The 14,685-nt window shown below is 45.5% G+C and overlaps 1 protein-coding gene across 1 annotated transcript in view; it reads right to left on the minus strand.

The window, feature by feature from the left end:
* Positions 1-12,712: 12,712 nt before the first annotated feature.
* LOC138267784 (fatty acyl-CoA hydrolase precursor, medium chain-like) overlaps positions 12,713-14,685 on the minus strand; it is a 548,521-nt gene continuing 546,548 nt past the window's right edge. The window contains exon 13 of the mRNA XM_069216985.1: positions 12,713-14,281. Coding sequence (XP_069073086.1) covers positions 14,095-14,281 — 187 coding nt within the window. The 3' untranslated portion in view covers positions 12,713-14,094. The remainder of the gene's footprint in view (positions 14,282-14,685) is intronic.

Consider the following 14,685-nt stretch of genomic DNA (forward strand, 5'->3'; position numbering starts at 1 on the left):
CATTTCTGTTGCCACCCATAACAAACTCATACAAACACTTCTTCAGGACTGCCATTGCAGCCTGAGTGAAATGGTGTAGCCACTATTTCCCAGCCATTTTCACTGCACCAGGTCACTTATAAGTCACCTATATATCTACCCTTCAGGCCCTGAAGGCTAGGTGCATAGTACCTATGTGTGGGGGTACCTCTGCACTAGCAGAGTTGTCCCCACCTCGCAAGGCCCATTTTCCAGGATTTCGTGAGTGTGGGGACTGTACGTAAATACCATTTTCTTGGCATGTTACCCCCAATTTCTGCCTGTTTGTCAGTGTGTTTTCACTGGTTTGACTCTCGATCTTTGCTTATAAACTAGAGCAGGGCACCTGTATTACTATTTGATTTGCCTCAGAGTTTGAAAAATATTCTTTAATCTCTTGGGTTACTTGAGTAAACATCTGCTGAACCGCATCACATCCATTAGGTCCACCATCCCTTGTGCCTAGGCCCTCAGTAGCCGGAGTCCTGCACTGACTGCTGCTCTCCTCTGTTGGAATCTCCCCTTCCACAGGGTCTGTCTCTTCCACTGGGAGGCATGAACATTTATTATAGTTTAATACTACTGGGGGGCCACAAGAGAAATCTAATCTTCGGATTCCTTACTCCCACTTCCCATGCTCCTAGTTTTGTTCCTGCTCTTGCTCATTTTACCTCCACTAAGAGCCATCACCACTTCCATCTGCCTCACCTTACCCAAACAGGAGGTAATTCTTTGTTCACACACTTCAGAGACCCCACTTAGGTCGGACCGTAGGTAGGAAAGTACCATCCTTCTTGTCATGTTACCCCCAATTTCTACCCGTTTGTCAGTGTGTTTTTTTTTCCTGTCTCACTGGGATCCTGCTAGTCAGGACTTCAGTGCTCATAGTGTCTGGCCTATATGTCAATATGTCTTGCTGTGTTGATAGTATGCTTGACTGTTAACCAGAACTTCAGTGCTTATGCTCTCTGTTTCCAAATTTGTCACTACAGTTTAGTGACTCCATATTCCACTCCAGATTGGTACACTGGACCCCCTCCTTATATGTCCCTAGTATATGGTGCCAAGGGCATTGGGGTTCTAGGAGATCCTTATGGGCTGCAGCATTTCTTTTGCCACCCAGAAGGAGCTCAGACAAACCCTTTCATAGGACTGCCACTGCAGCCTGCGTGAAATAATGCACACGTTAATTCACAGCCATTTTCTCTGCACTTAAGTAACTTATAAGTCACCTATATGTCTAACCTTCACTTGCTGAAGGTTAGGTGCAAAGTGACTAAGTGTAAGGGCAACCTTGCACTAGCAAAGGTGCCCCAACTTAGTTCAGGGACATTTCCCGGGACTTTGTGAGTACGGAGGCGCCATTACACGTATGCACTACATGTAGGTCAATACGTAAATGTAGCTTCACAATGGTAACTCCGAATATGGCCATGTAAGGTGTCTAAGATCATGGAATTGTCCCCTCATTCCAAAGCTGGTATTGGGGAGCCAATTCCATGCATTCTGGGGGCTCCACTATGGACCCCCAATACTTCCAAACCAGCTCTCTGAGGCTTGCAATGCAGCTACAGCTGCTGCCACCTCACAGACAGGGTTCTGCCCTCCTGGGGTCTGAGCAGCTCAGTCCCAGGAAGGCAGAACAAAGCATTTCCTTTGGGAGCAGGGTGTTACACCCTCTCCCTTTGGAAATAGGTGTTACAGGCTAGGGAGGGGTAGCCTCCCCCAGTCTCTGGAAATGCTTTGAAGGGCACAGATGATGCACTCCTTGTATAATCCACTCTACACCGGTTCAGGGACCCCCACTCCCTGCTCTGCCACGAAACTCATCAAAGGAAATGGTGGTGCCCAGAGCTCCACCACTGTATCCCGGACTGCAGCCATCTTGCTTTGCAAGGTGTGAGAGCACGAAGTGGCCAGTACCAGCAGGTGACATCAGAGACCCCTGCTGATGGGTCCTTGTCTAATAAGGTAGCCAATCCCCCTCTCACGGCTATTTAGGGTCTCTCCTGCTGGTTCTCTTCAGATTCTTCTTGCAATTTTCCAGCAGGAATCATCTGCAACTACTAATTTATCCTCTTACCTCGGATCAACCGTAGCCTGCTCCAGGAACCACTGTAACAGCAGCAAAGTATCCACAAGTAATACTTTTCTTCTGCAACTTCAGCTCCAGCCAGCAACAGTTTCCATGGTGTGCATGCTCTGAGAACTCCCTGTCTTCACCCTGCACCAGAAGGCCCGAAGAAATCTCCAGTGGGGTGATGGAGTCACTCCCCTGCTCACGCAAGCACCTTCTAAGTCGATGACCGGTTCTCTTGGACTCCTCCCCTGGCAAAGAGCACACTCGACCCCCTCGACACAGAATGTCCGGAGGTCCTGCTGTAGCAATTTGGAGGAGGTAAGACTTTGCCTTCCCCCAGAACAACAGTACTCCTGTGCACCACGTCTTCTTCAACTCCTGAGGCCTCTGTGCACTATTTGCAAAATTCCTTCATGCACAGCCTGGCCCAGGTCCCAGCACTCTATGCTGCGACACTCAACTCACTGAGTTGTTCTCTGGCAACCTGGGACCTTCCCATGTAGTGCTGCACAAATTGAATTTTGCACATCCTTTGTCCCCGTGTCCTGGGACTCCCGTGGGTGCTATCTGGTGCTCTGAGGGCTCTCTGAAGTGCTGAGAGCCATCTCTTCCTCCTCAAATAGAGTTGAGGCCCCCAGGTCCCTCTTGGGTCCAGATAGTGCCTAGTTGATGTAAAATGCGACTTTGCTGTAACCAGGCTTGTTGGAAAAATCCAGTGCCAAAACTCGCCTGCATCCAATTTCATGACGTGGGACAACCTTTGCATCATGCAGAAACCCGCTGGCATCTCCCTAGGGTGTATTTCTGCAGTCTTTATCCAACCGGGGACTCTTCTTTTGTATCATCAAAACACTATGAAGGGGTGAGAGGAATTCCCTGTCCGACTTCCCTAAATTAATAAGTCATCAAACAACAGGACAAGGAGTATGGTAAAATTCCAGACCAAACAAAAAATCAATAATATTTGAAAAAACGGCCCTCACCCACAAATTGTGGCATGCTTCATCATAGGGCCCTGCTAACACACTCCAAATAATGAATCCCCTTTGGAGTGGAGCAGTGAGGGTGGGGGAACATATAAGCACAAGAGACAAGACCAACAATTATGGTACAGGGATCACAGACGAACAACAGAAGAAATATGTACATCTGACTCAGGCTGATCACTTCACTAATTTATTCTGGTGCAGCCTGGACCGGGTTAAAATATTGTTGGTGGTGTTTTAGGAACTAATCACCTGTACACCCCAATTTCTGAGAAGGGTTAACATGTTTCAGCCTATTTTAAATGCCCATAAGGGTCATGCGGCCTTCATCAGGACCTTCGCCCTGTTCCCGTATTATAAAGAAAACCCTACTTGTCCTCTGATCAGGAGGCTAATTAAATCATGCTGTTAGTTGTTCTTTAGTTCATCAGCACACTCGGTATTCGAGTTTCATAAATACCTATCTTCATCGGAACCGGGTGGGAGCACCACCCTGTAGTCACACATTCTTCAAGGGTCCAGTGCTGCCGCCAGTCTGCCTCTGCCCGGTTCCGCGGTTTCTTTATAATACTTGCAATTGCTTTACCACTTTGTTACTGGTGCTTTTCATAAGAAAAGCTTGCTCCAATACTTAGAGCATATATATTATATATTTAGAAGTAATTTTCTAACTTTCAAAAAAGTTCTTTAAACTTTGAAAAAGTTTTACAAAGTTTTTGAAAAGTTTTCTTCTTTTCTCTAGAAAGTTAGCTGTTATTATACTAAATTTTTACTCACTTTCCTGAACTTTTTCTCTTTCAATATGTCTTCTGTAGAAGCTAACCTAGAGTTGTGAAAGCAAAATATGAGAATCTTAACTTGAAAAGTTTGAGGGGTCTCTGTATTGAAAGAAGTTTAAGGATTGGAAAGAACCCCAATAAGAAGTTCCTCTTAAATCTTCTCCTCCAAGATGACCAGGGACTCAGCACTGGTCCAGATCAGACAGGGGGAGAGGATGATTCCAACCAGGAAGGCTCAGAGGAGCAAACTGACAATCCTGGGGAGGGTACTTCCACAGATTTATCTGTTAACAAGCCCCTTAGTACAACTGGAAGTAGGAAGGGTTCACACACTAGTAGGGCTCCCTTCACCCCTAGAGGCCAGGTTACTAGGGTGGCTCCTGTTAGAGATAGATCAGCCTCTGCCCACTCCAATGTTACCTCTGTTTCAGAGGCATCCTACCCATCTAACCCTGAGGACCAGTCCCTAGATAGGGAACTCAGAAAGTTGAGGTTAGAGGAGAACAGGCTGAGGCTAATGCAGCAACAGTTGGGCTTAGACAGGGAATCCCTGGCTGTGGAAAAGGAAAGGCAGGGTTTGCGGTTAGTTCCCCATGGTGGCAGCAGCAGTTTCAAAAATTCAAATGTTAGGGAACCTTTATTTGATTCTAGGAATCTGCATAAAGTTGTCCCTCCTTACAAGGATGGTGATGACATTTACAGGTGGTTTGCTGCACTTGAGAGGGAGGGCCTGTAAAGTTCAGAGGGTCCCTCGTGTTCAGTGGGCTGCTATCCTGTGGCTATCCTTCTCTGGTAAGGAGAGCAACAGACTCCTTACTGTCCGAGAGGATGATGCAGATAATTACTAAATTCTTAAAATTGCACTCTTAGATGGTCTGGGCTTAACCACTGATCAATACAGTTCAGAGAGACCAGAAAGGAGTCATCACAGGATTGGAAGGACTTTGTAGACTGTTCAGTGAAGGCCCTAGAAGGTTGGTTAAATGGCAGTAAGGTGACTGACTATGAAAGCCTACACAACTTGATTCTGAGAGAGCACATCTTGAATAACTGTGTGTCTGACTTGTTGCATCAGTATCTTGTGGACTCAGATCTGACCTCTCCCCAAGAACTGGGAAAGAAGTCAAACAAATGGGTCAGAACAAGGGTGAGCAGAAAAGCTCATACAGGGGGTGACAAAAATGGCAAGAAGAAATATGGTGAAAAATCTCAGGACGAGCATAGGGATGGAAGTAAACATAAAGATCCTTCTTCTTGTCAAAAACACTCCTCTGGGGTGGGGATAAAACTTCTTCATCTTCTTCAAACTCTTTACACAATCAGAAAAAGCCTTGGTGCTGTGTGTGTAGAAATAAAGGTAATTAGCCAGGGGATAAGTCCTGCACAGGTAAAGCCCCTGAGCCTACAACCACTAAGACATCAGACTCTTGTGCCCCTAGCAGTAGTGGTATAGTGGTGGGACTACTGGCTAAAGGTGTAGTTGGGTTCACTTGTGGAACCATAATAGAAACTGGGGTAGACAGCCCAAGACAGTTTCTGTCACACCTGGTGGCACTGGCCTTGCCATCTTGGCTGCTTGTCCCCTTAAGATGGATAAGTACAGGCAGTCAATCTTAATAAATGGTGTTGAGGCACAGGCCTACAGGGACACAAGTGCCAGTATCACTTTGGTGTCTGAAATCTTTGTTTCACCTGCACAACACCTCCTTGGACAGAAGTATCAAGTTACTGATGTCAACAACTCCACCCAGTCTCTCCCCTTAGCTGTAGTTCAACTCAGTTGGGGTAGTGTTACTGGCCCCAAGCAGGTGTTGGTATCACCTAGCTTAACTGTAGATTGTCTCTTAGGAAATTACCTAGAAACCTCAGGCTGGGCTGAGGTAGAGTTTAGTACCCACGCATCCATGCTGGGTATCCCTGAGGAATTGCTTCCTCTCATTTCTATTGAAATGAAAAAATAAAGGAGAAAAAGGCCTGAAATCTCAGGATCCCTCTCCACCAACAGGTAAGAAGGGTATCAAAGTATTGCTTCCTCACCCTGCCACTAAGTATACCATTCCTGTGGTGGGAGAAACCTCTCCTGGGGTGGAACCTGTACCAAAGGAGCCATCAGCTACCACGGCTGGACTCCCAGAGGTAAAAGTACCTCTCCGTGGAACTACTCATCCAGAGGTGCAAAATTGTTCCATTTTAGTAAATATGGAGGATCCCTCCAGCCCTCCCAGATAGACTTTAGTGCATTAGCCCTGCACTACCTCTAAGTATTTAGGACAGCCGCCCTGTCCTAGTGTGGAGCTTATAGGACAGCAGCCCTGCCCTGCTCCAACTCAAGAGAAACAGCAACCCTGTTGTCTCTTACAGCCATATGGACAAAGTGTTTGCTCAGCTATGGCTTTATTGAGACAGCATCCCTGTCTAGAATTTACTGCATTTGACATAGGCCCAGCGGACAAATCCCACTGGCCCAACTTTAAAACATACTAATAGGAACTCCCAGAATATACACTCAAACTGTTGGTTAGGTAAACGTCTCTAAACAGGGTGGTTAACATCCCAACAGGGAAGTAACCATATAGTGGATGATAAAGGGTGTAACCACTCTATTGCAGATCTACTCTCCAGTTATCCCCACTTAGACAATAAAGTCTCAACTGGCCAAGGTTAGCCTTATTGTCCTTCGTTTGGGAGGGGTTGTGTGAGAAAGTAGCCTCTTTCTAGCATGGTATCCCCCACTTTTGGCCTGTTTGTGAGTGTGTGTCAGTATTTGTACTGTGTCACTGGGATCCTGCTAGTCAGGACCCCGGTGCTCATAATTTGAGGCCTATATGTGTTGTCAGTATGCTTGACTGTGTCACTGGAGTTCTGCTAACCAGAACTCCAGTGCTTATGCTCTCTCTGTGTACCAAATTTGTCACTATAGATTAGTGACCCTATATACCAATTCTAATTGGCACACTGGTCCACCCTTATAACTCACTAGTATATGGTACCTAGGTACCCAGGGCATTGGGGTTCCACGAGATCCTTATGGGCTGCAGCATTTCTTTTGCCACCCATAAGGAGCTCACACAAACACTCCCTCACAACTGCCATTGCAGCCTGAGTGAAATAGCCATGTGAGATGTCTAAGATTGTGAAATTGAACCCCCAATCCAAATCTTGTATTGGGGGGCCAATTCCATGCACCCTCGGGGCTCCACCATGGACCCCCAGTACTGCCAAACCAGCTCTCTGAGGTTTCCACTGCAGTCCCAGCTGCTGCCACCTCACAGACAGGTTTCTGCCCTCCTGGGGATTGAGCAGCTCAATCCGAGGAAGGCAGAATAATACATTTCTTTTAGCAGAGGGGTGTTACACCCTTTCCCTTTGGAAATAGGTGTTACAGGCATGGGAGAAATAGTCTCCAGAGCCTCTGGAAATGCTTTGAAGGGCATAAACGGTGCCCTCCTCGCATAATCCAGTCTACACCAGTTCAGCAACCCACAGTCCCTGCTCTGGCACGAAACTGGACAAAGGAAAGGGGAGTGACCACTCCCCTGTCCATCACCACCCCAGGGGTGGTGTCCAGAGCTTCTCCAGTGTGTCCCAGACTTCAGCCATCTTGCTTGGCAAGGTGTGGGGGCACTCTGGAGGGCTCCCAGTGGCCAGTGTCAGCAGGTGACGTCAGAGACCCCTCTTGATAGGTCCATACCTGATAAGGTAGCCAATCCCCCTCTCAGGGCTATTTAGGGTCTCTCCTGTGGGTTCTCTTCAGATTCAGCTTGCAGGTTTCCTTCAGGAATCCTCTGCAACAACTTTAGACTCTTCTGACCTTGGATCAACTGCAGCCTGCTCCAAGAAACGCTGTAAATGCAACAAAGTGTCTACAAGAGACACTTTTCTTCAGCAACCTCAGCTCCAAGTCAGCAACTGCAACAGTTTCCACGGTGTGCACACTCTGGGGACTCCCTGTCTTCATCCTGCACCAGAAGGACCAAATAAATCTCCTATGGAGTGACGGAGTCACTCCCCTGCTCCAAGCAGGCAACTTCCAAGATGACGACTGGTACCCTGGGACTCCTCTCACAACAACGAGCGTGCTCCTAAGGACACAGAGGGTGGACATCATCGATATAGACTGTCCTGAGGTCCTGCTGATGCAATTTGGAGGAGGTAAGACCTTGCCTTCCCTCAGAATGATGGTACCCCTGTGTAATGTGTCTTCTTCACCTCCTGAGGCCTCTGTGCACTCTTTGCAAAATTCCTACATGACAGCCCAGCCCAGTTCCCCAGCACTCCATCCTGCGATGCTCAACTCGCTGAGTTGTCCTCCAGCAGTGTGGGTCCTTCCTTGTTGTGCTGCATCACCTGCGTTTTGCACCTCCTTTGTCCCCGAATTCTGCAACCTCTGGGGGTGTTGGCTAGCATCCTGAGGGCTCTCTAAAGTGCTGAGAGCCCCCCTCTTCCTCCTCACACAGAGTTGAGGCCCCCAGGTCCCTCCTGGGTCCATCTAATGACATTTTGATGCAAAACACCAAGGTTTGTTGGCGACTTCCAACACAAAATCACATCTGCAATGATCTTCACGCCGTGGGACATCCTTTTGATTATGCAGGAACCCGCTGGCATCTTCCTAGGGTGCATTTCTGCAGTCTTCGACTAACCATGGACTCTTCTTTTGCACCCTCTTCTGGGTTGGCAGGGGCTCCTGTCCTTCCTGGAACTTTTCAACTTCTGGACTTGGTCTCCTTCCTTTGCAGGTCTTCAGGCCCAGGAATCCAACAGTTGTTCTTTGCAGACTTGGTTAGTTGCTGCAAAATCCCAATCATGAGGTGTAGTGTGTCCTAAGGAAGCTTGCAGTACTTTAATCCTGCTTTTCTGGGCTCTGGGGTGGGGTAATTTACTTACCTTTACTGTATTGTTACTCTCCCAGTGATTCTTCACACACTACACTTGTTTAGAGGGGAATTTGTGATTCACATTCCACTTTCTTAGTATATGGTCTGTGTTGCCCCTAGACCTATTTTCTTCCATTGCAATCCATAGCATTTCCTATTGTTTACATTGTTCTATGACTATTTACTTGTCTAATTTTGGTGTCTAGTGCATATAATACCACCAGAAGGAGCATTGCCTCTAAGATATTTTTGGTAATGTGTCACCCAAATAAACTACCTCTATTTTTGGTAACAGTGAGTATTGTCTTTACTTGTGTATAAGTACTGTGTAACTATAAGTGGTATTGCATGAGCTTTGCATGTCTCCTGGTTCAGCCTAACCTGCTCTGCTACATCTACCTCTAGCAGCCTAAGCTGCTAGAACACTACTACATTCCACTAATAAGGGATAAATGGACCTGGTATAACGTGTAAGTACCCAAGGTACCCACTACAAACCAGGCCAGCCTCCTACAGTTCCTGGTAGCCAGGACCCCAGTGCTCATTGTTTGTGGCCTATGTGTGTTGTCAGTATGCTTAACTATGTCAATGAAGTTCTGCTAATCAGAACTCCAGTGCTTATGCTCTCTCTACTTACCGAATTATGCACTATAGTTTAGTGACTTCATATTCCAATTCCAATTCCAATTGGCACAATGGACCCCCCTTATAAGTCTTTAGTATATGGTACCTGGGTACCCAGGGCATTGGAGTTCCAGGAGATCCTTATGGGCTGCATCATTTCTTTTGCCACCCATAAGGAGCTCAGACAAACACTCTTTCAGGACTGCCACTGCAGCCTGAGTGAAAAGGGGAGCACACTATTTCACAGCCATTTTCACTGCACCAGGTAACTGATAAGTCACCTATATGTGTAACCTTCAGACCCTGAAGGCTAGGTGCAAAGTTACTGTGTGTGAGGGCACCCCTGCACTAGCAGAGGTGCCCCCATGTCATTCAGGCCCATTTTCCTAGACTTTGTGAGTGTGGGGACGCCATTATAAGTGTGCACTACATATAGTTCAATACATATATGTAGCTTCACAGGGGTAACTCCGGCTATGGCCATGTGAGGTGTCTAGGAACCGGAAATTGAACCCCCAATCTGATTCTGGTATTGGGGGGCCAATTCCATGCATGCACCCTGGGGGCTCCACCATGGACCCCCAGTACTGCCATACCAGTCTTCTGAGGTTTTCTCTGCAGCCCCAGCTGCTGCAACCTCACAGACACGCTTCTGCCCTCCTGCAGCTTGGGCAGCCCAATCCCAGAAAGGCTGAACAATGCATTTCCTTTGGAACAGGTGTGTTACACCCTCTCCGTTTGGATAAAGGTGTTAAAGGCATGGGAGGGGTTTCCTCCTAGAGCCTCTGGAAGTGCTTTGAAGGGCACAGATGGTGTCCTCCTTGCATAATCCAGTCTACACCAGTTTGGGGCCCCCAGCCCATGCTATGGCATGAAACTGGACAACGGAAATGGGAGTGACCAGTTCTCTGTCCATCACCACCCCAGGGGTGGTGCCCAGAGCTCCTCAAGAGTGTCCCTGGGTTTTGCCATCTGGGATTCCAAGGTGTTGGGATACTCTGGGAGCATCTGATTGGCCAGTGCCAGCAGGTGACATCAGATACCTCTCCTGATAGGTACATACCTGGTTAGGTGACCAATCCCCCTCTGAGGGCTATTTAGGGTCTCTCCTGTAGGTGTTTCCTCAGATTCGGTTAGCAAGACTCCACCAGGACTCTCTGCATCCTCTGCTTAAGCTTCTGACCATTGGATTAACCGCAGACTGCTCCAGGAACACTGTAACTACAACAAAGTATCCAAGAAGGCTACTGTGACCCTGCAACTTCATCTCTAGCTAGCATTTGCAAACGTTTCCAGGTTGTGCATGCTCTGAGGACCGCCTGTATTCACCCTGCACCAGAAGGACCAAAGGAATCTCCTGTGAGTGCCAGAGTCAATTCCCTGTTTCAGCAGGCACTTCTCTGGAGTGACGACCAGTATGCTGGGTCCCCTCTCCCGATGATGAGTGTGGATCCTAGAACACCGGTGGTAGAATAAAGTGAACCTGACTGTCCAAAAGTGCAGCTGTCTTAATTTGGTGGAGGTAAGAGCTTGCCTCCCCATACCAGAAAGTAACCCTGTGTACCAGGTGTTTTGCAGCTCCTAGGGCTTCTGTGCACTTCTTCAAGAAGTCTTTCATGCACCGAGTAGCCCAGGACCCAGCACTCTATCCTGCGATGCTCAGCTCTGTGAGTTGTTCCCTGGTGGCGTGGGATCCCTTTGTGTAGTGCTGCAACAGTCGCCATTTGAAACTCCTTTGTTCCCATGCTGTGGGACTCCTGTGCTTGCTGCCTGGTCTTCTGAGGACTCTCTGAGTTGCTGAGAGCCCTCACTGTCTCCCCCTCCTGGGTAGAGTCAACCTGGTCCTGGGCAGCACCATTTTTCACAAAACATGACTTTTGGTTTACCAAGGTTTGTTGGTGGAATCCTGCAACACAAACCAGACTGCAATAATCCATCCAGCGTGGGACATCTTCTGCACCAACCAGGAACCAAATCTGTCTTCTTTGGTGTCTTCACACTGGTGGTTCCTCTTTTGCACCTTCATCCGGGTTAGCAGGGGGCTCCTGTTCTCCCTGGACTCTTTAGTGCTTCTTGGACTTGGTCCCCTTCTTCCACACGTCTTCAGGTCCAGCAATCCATCATTGGTGTCTTTCAGTCTCCTCTCGTTCTTCCATTATCTTCTATTGCGACTTCTAGTGTGTTTTAGGAAACTTGCTGTACTTTATGCCTGCTTTCCTCAGCTCTGGTGTGGGGTATTTAACTTACTGTTGTTGTTCTTTTACACTCCCAGAGCCCTTCTACACATTACACTTGAATAGGTGGGAAACCGACATTCACATTCCACTATTTTAGTATATGGTTTGAGTTGCCCTTAGGCCCATTGCAACCTATTGGGATTTTCACTGTTTGCATTATTTTATGACTATTTACTTACCTGATTTTGGTCTCTAGTGTATATATTGTGTATAATACTTAACTCCAGAAGGAGTATTGTCTCTAAGATATTTTTGGCCTTGTGTCACCAAAATAAAGTACCTTTATTTTTGTTAACACTTAGTATTGTCTTTTATTGTGTATAAGTACTGTGTAATTATAGTGGTATTGCAGGAGCTTTGCATGTCTCCAAGCTCAGCCTAAGCTGCTCTGCTACAGCTACCACTAGACAGCCTAAGCTGCTAGAACACTGCCTACATTTTACTAATAAGGGATAACTAGACCTGATATAATGTGTAAGTACCCTAGGTACCCACTACAAACCAGGCCAGCCTCCTTCAACTGGGGTCCTTGCTAGCAGGATCCCAGTGAGACAGTAAAAACACACTGATACACACTCACAAACAGGCCAAAAATGGGGGTAACCATGCTAGAAAGAGGCTACTTTCTCACACCTGTGCTGTGGGACTCCTGTGCGTGCTGCCTGGTCATCTGAGATCTCTCTGAGATCTCTCTGAGTTGCTGAGAGCCCCCTCTGTCTCCCCCTCCTGGGTAGAGGCCACCAGGTCCCTCCAGGTCCTGGGCAGTGCCATTTTCCGGAAACTGCGAGCTTTCTGTTTACCAAGCCTTGTTGGTGGAATCCAGTGATGCAAACCAGACTGCATTCATCCATTCAGTGTGGGACATCTTCTGTACCAACCAGGAACCCGCATCTGTCTTCTATTTGTCTATCTGTCTATTGTGCATACCATTTAGGGTCAAAGTTAATAGTTGTAGGTATTGTGATTAGAAATATGATGCTCTCTAGGGGCTATGTTTTAATTGCATTTTTCATCTAGTAAGCTTTTATGAGTAAACAAATCATTCAGACATGCATATATTTTTTCTTGTACATGCTTTATTGAACAAATGATGGTAACAGCCATTCGAGATCAAAGTATACATGCTTTATTGCCAGTATTAAGTGTGTTCATTCCCAGTTATATTCAAGTACTGCATTTAAGTACAAGTTAATGTTTTGACATGCGGTTTGTTGAACTAAATCCCTCCTCAAAACTGATAACGCAATGTCACCAAGTAATATTTCTATCAGCCGGGGTATTTGTAAATTACTGAGTAGTATTGATCTGTGTGTGTGCAAGAATTGTACTTTTCCTGTTTCAAAAGAAAAAGCACAGAATGGACAATCATTTACTGAGTGTTATTAATGTGTGCTCACAAGTAGTGATTACTAGCCCACTCCACCTCTCTTGAATAGGCTTTGGACTTCTTGGTTTCACTATCCTGACAAAGTCAAGCACTACAATGGGGTTTTCGGTTCCCAGTGGAGGACAAATGTTGACCCTTTACTTGTGTAGGCCACACAACTAATGCCCATTTTCTTACAATATTTTATTGTTTTATTTAATGTTGTTTGTGGTTACATTAGGTGGGATGCATTGAAAAACGTTTTCTTTCACAGGAAAGAAGCTGGACATTTTTAATGCGGTTTTTAATTTTGATTTTAGAGATATGTTTTAATAATGATTTTTAAAATATATTGATCACCACTTTCTGTGTTATTTAATTGTATGTTTATCTGCATTTTATGCAATATTTACAACTGCTTTAAGGTATATTTTTAATGCAGTTACTTTTTACAAATTGATTTTGGAATAATATTTGCATTTTTTGTGATACCTTTTATTAATTTGTATTGGAGTGATGGGATTATCAATGCGCTCCTGTGCAACTTAATTGTGAGTAAATTATTTTGATTTGTGTGTGGGAATGGTTTATATGTATATGTGGTTGATTTATATTGTTGCTTTTAAGTGTATTTGTACTGGCAGGTTTTTAACTATTTACGATTATCTTCTGTATGGTGCTTAATTTGTGGAAATGTGTTTTTTGGTTAGGTAAAATACATGTTATTCACTTATGTGTTCTTTCATTGGTGTACTTTAGTTGCTTATAATAGTGTGTATGTTATGGATTCCAAGTGGTCTAGAGGGCTTTGTATATATTTAACTTTTTTAAAAATAATTTCATGCATGTGTACGATTCGTTACGGTTACCCTTGGTTTTAGGTTTTCTGATAAGGGATTGTTGGATTCTTAAGGTTTTCTAGGTGTGTAAGAGTAACAGTTCAGAAGGCATAATTATAATTTTTCCAATAATAAGGATTTCTTTCTCTAAGCAAATTGTTCCGGTTGATCATACAGTGTTTTGAAAAGTGCCAAAAAAAACTACAAGCCAGCTGTACATTTCTATTTAATTGGTTTTCAGTAATTATTAAATCACACATTAAAGCTCCAGTGTAACCATTTGATAAATTATAACTCTACATGCTCTTTCTTTTGAGAAGAAATTACATTAATTTTTTCTGGTACTGTCTTGCTCCAGAACGCCATTCTATGATGATGGAGTTGCTTGCCTATCTTCTGTTGTAGGCTTATCATAAGGTATTGCTCATTAGCATCATATACTGGCCATTCCGCTAATCCATCACCATTGGGATTTCTGTAAAACAGAACACAAGTGATTTATTTGAAAACAAATATTTTTAAACCAGTATGGAGGAGATGAAAGCTGAGCTGCCCTGGTGAAAGAGATGGTAGAACATGGCTGTACTAGGTGGTGTTGGAACAATTTTCAGAGTAGTATCAATATTGTCACTGAACTCAAAAGGATAGTGAAAAACCCAAGCATCACACAAAGAGCGCGTATAGCAAATAAATGAGGCCCATTGAGCAAGAGTGGTAGGGGTTTAGTATGTAGTGATGATGCATTTTGGTGCACACTGTAGCAAATATATCACTAATGCACGGTGAGGTAGCATGCTATCATTTACAGACAGACCATTTTCCAATAAAACGGTGGACCAGTCTTTGGGCCTCATTACAAGTTTGGAGGTGTGAGTGTAG

This window comes from Pleurodeles waltl, chromosome 12, assembly GCF_031143425.1.
Source record: "Pleurodeles waltl isolate 20211129_DDA chromosome 12, aPleWal1.hap1.20221129, whole genome shotgun sequence".
In the NCBI taxonomy this organism is placed as follows: domain Eukaryota; kingdom Metazoa; phylum Chordata; class Amphibia; order Caudata; family Salamandridae; genus Pleurodeles; species Pleurodeles waltl.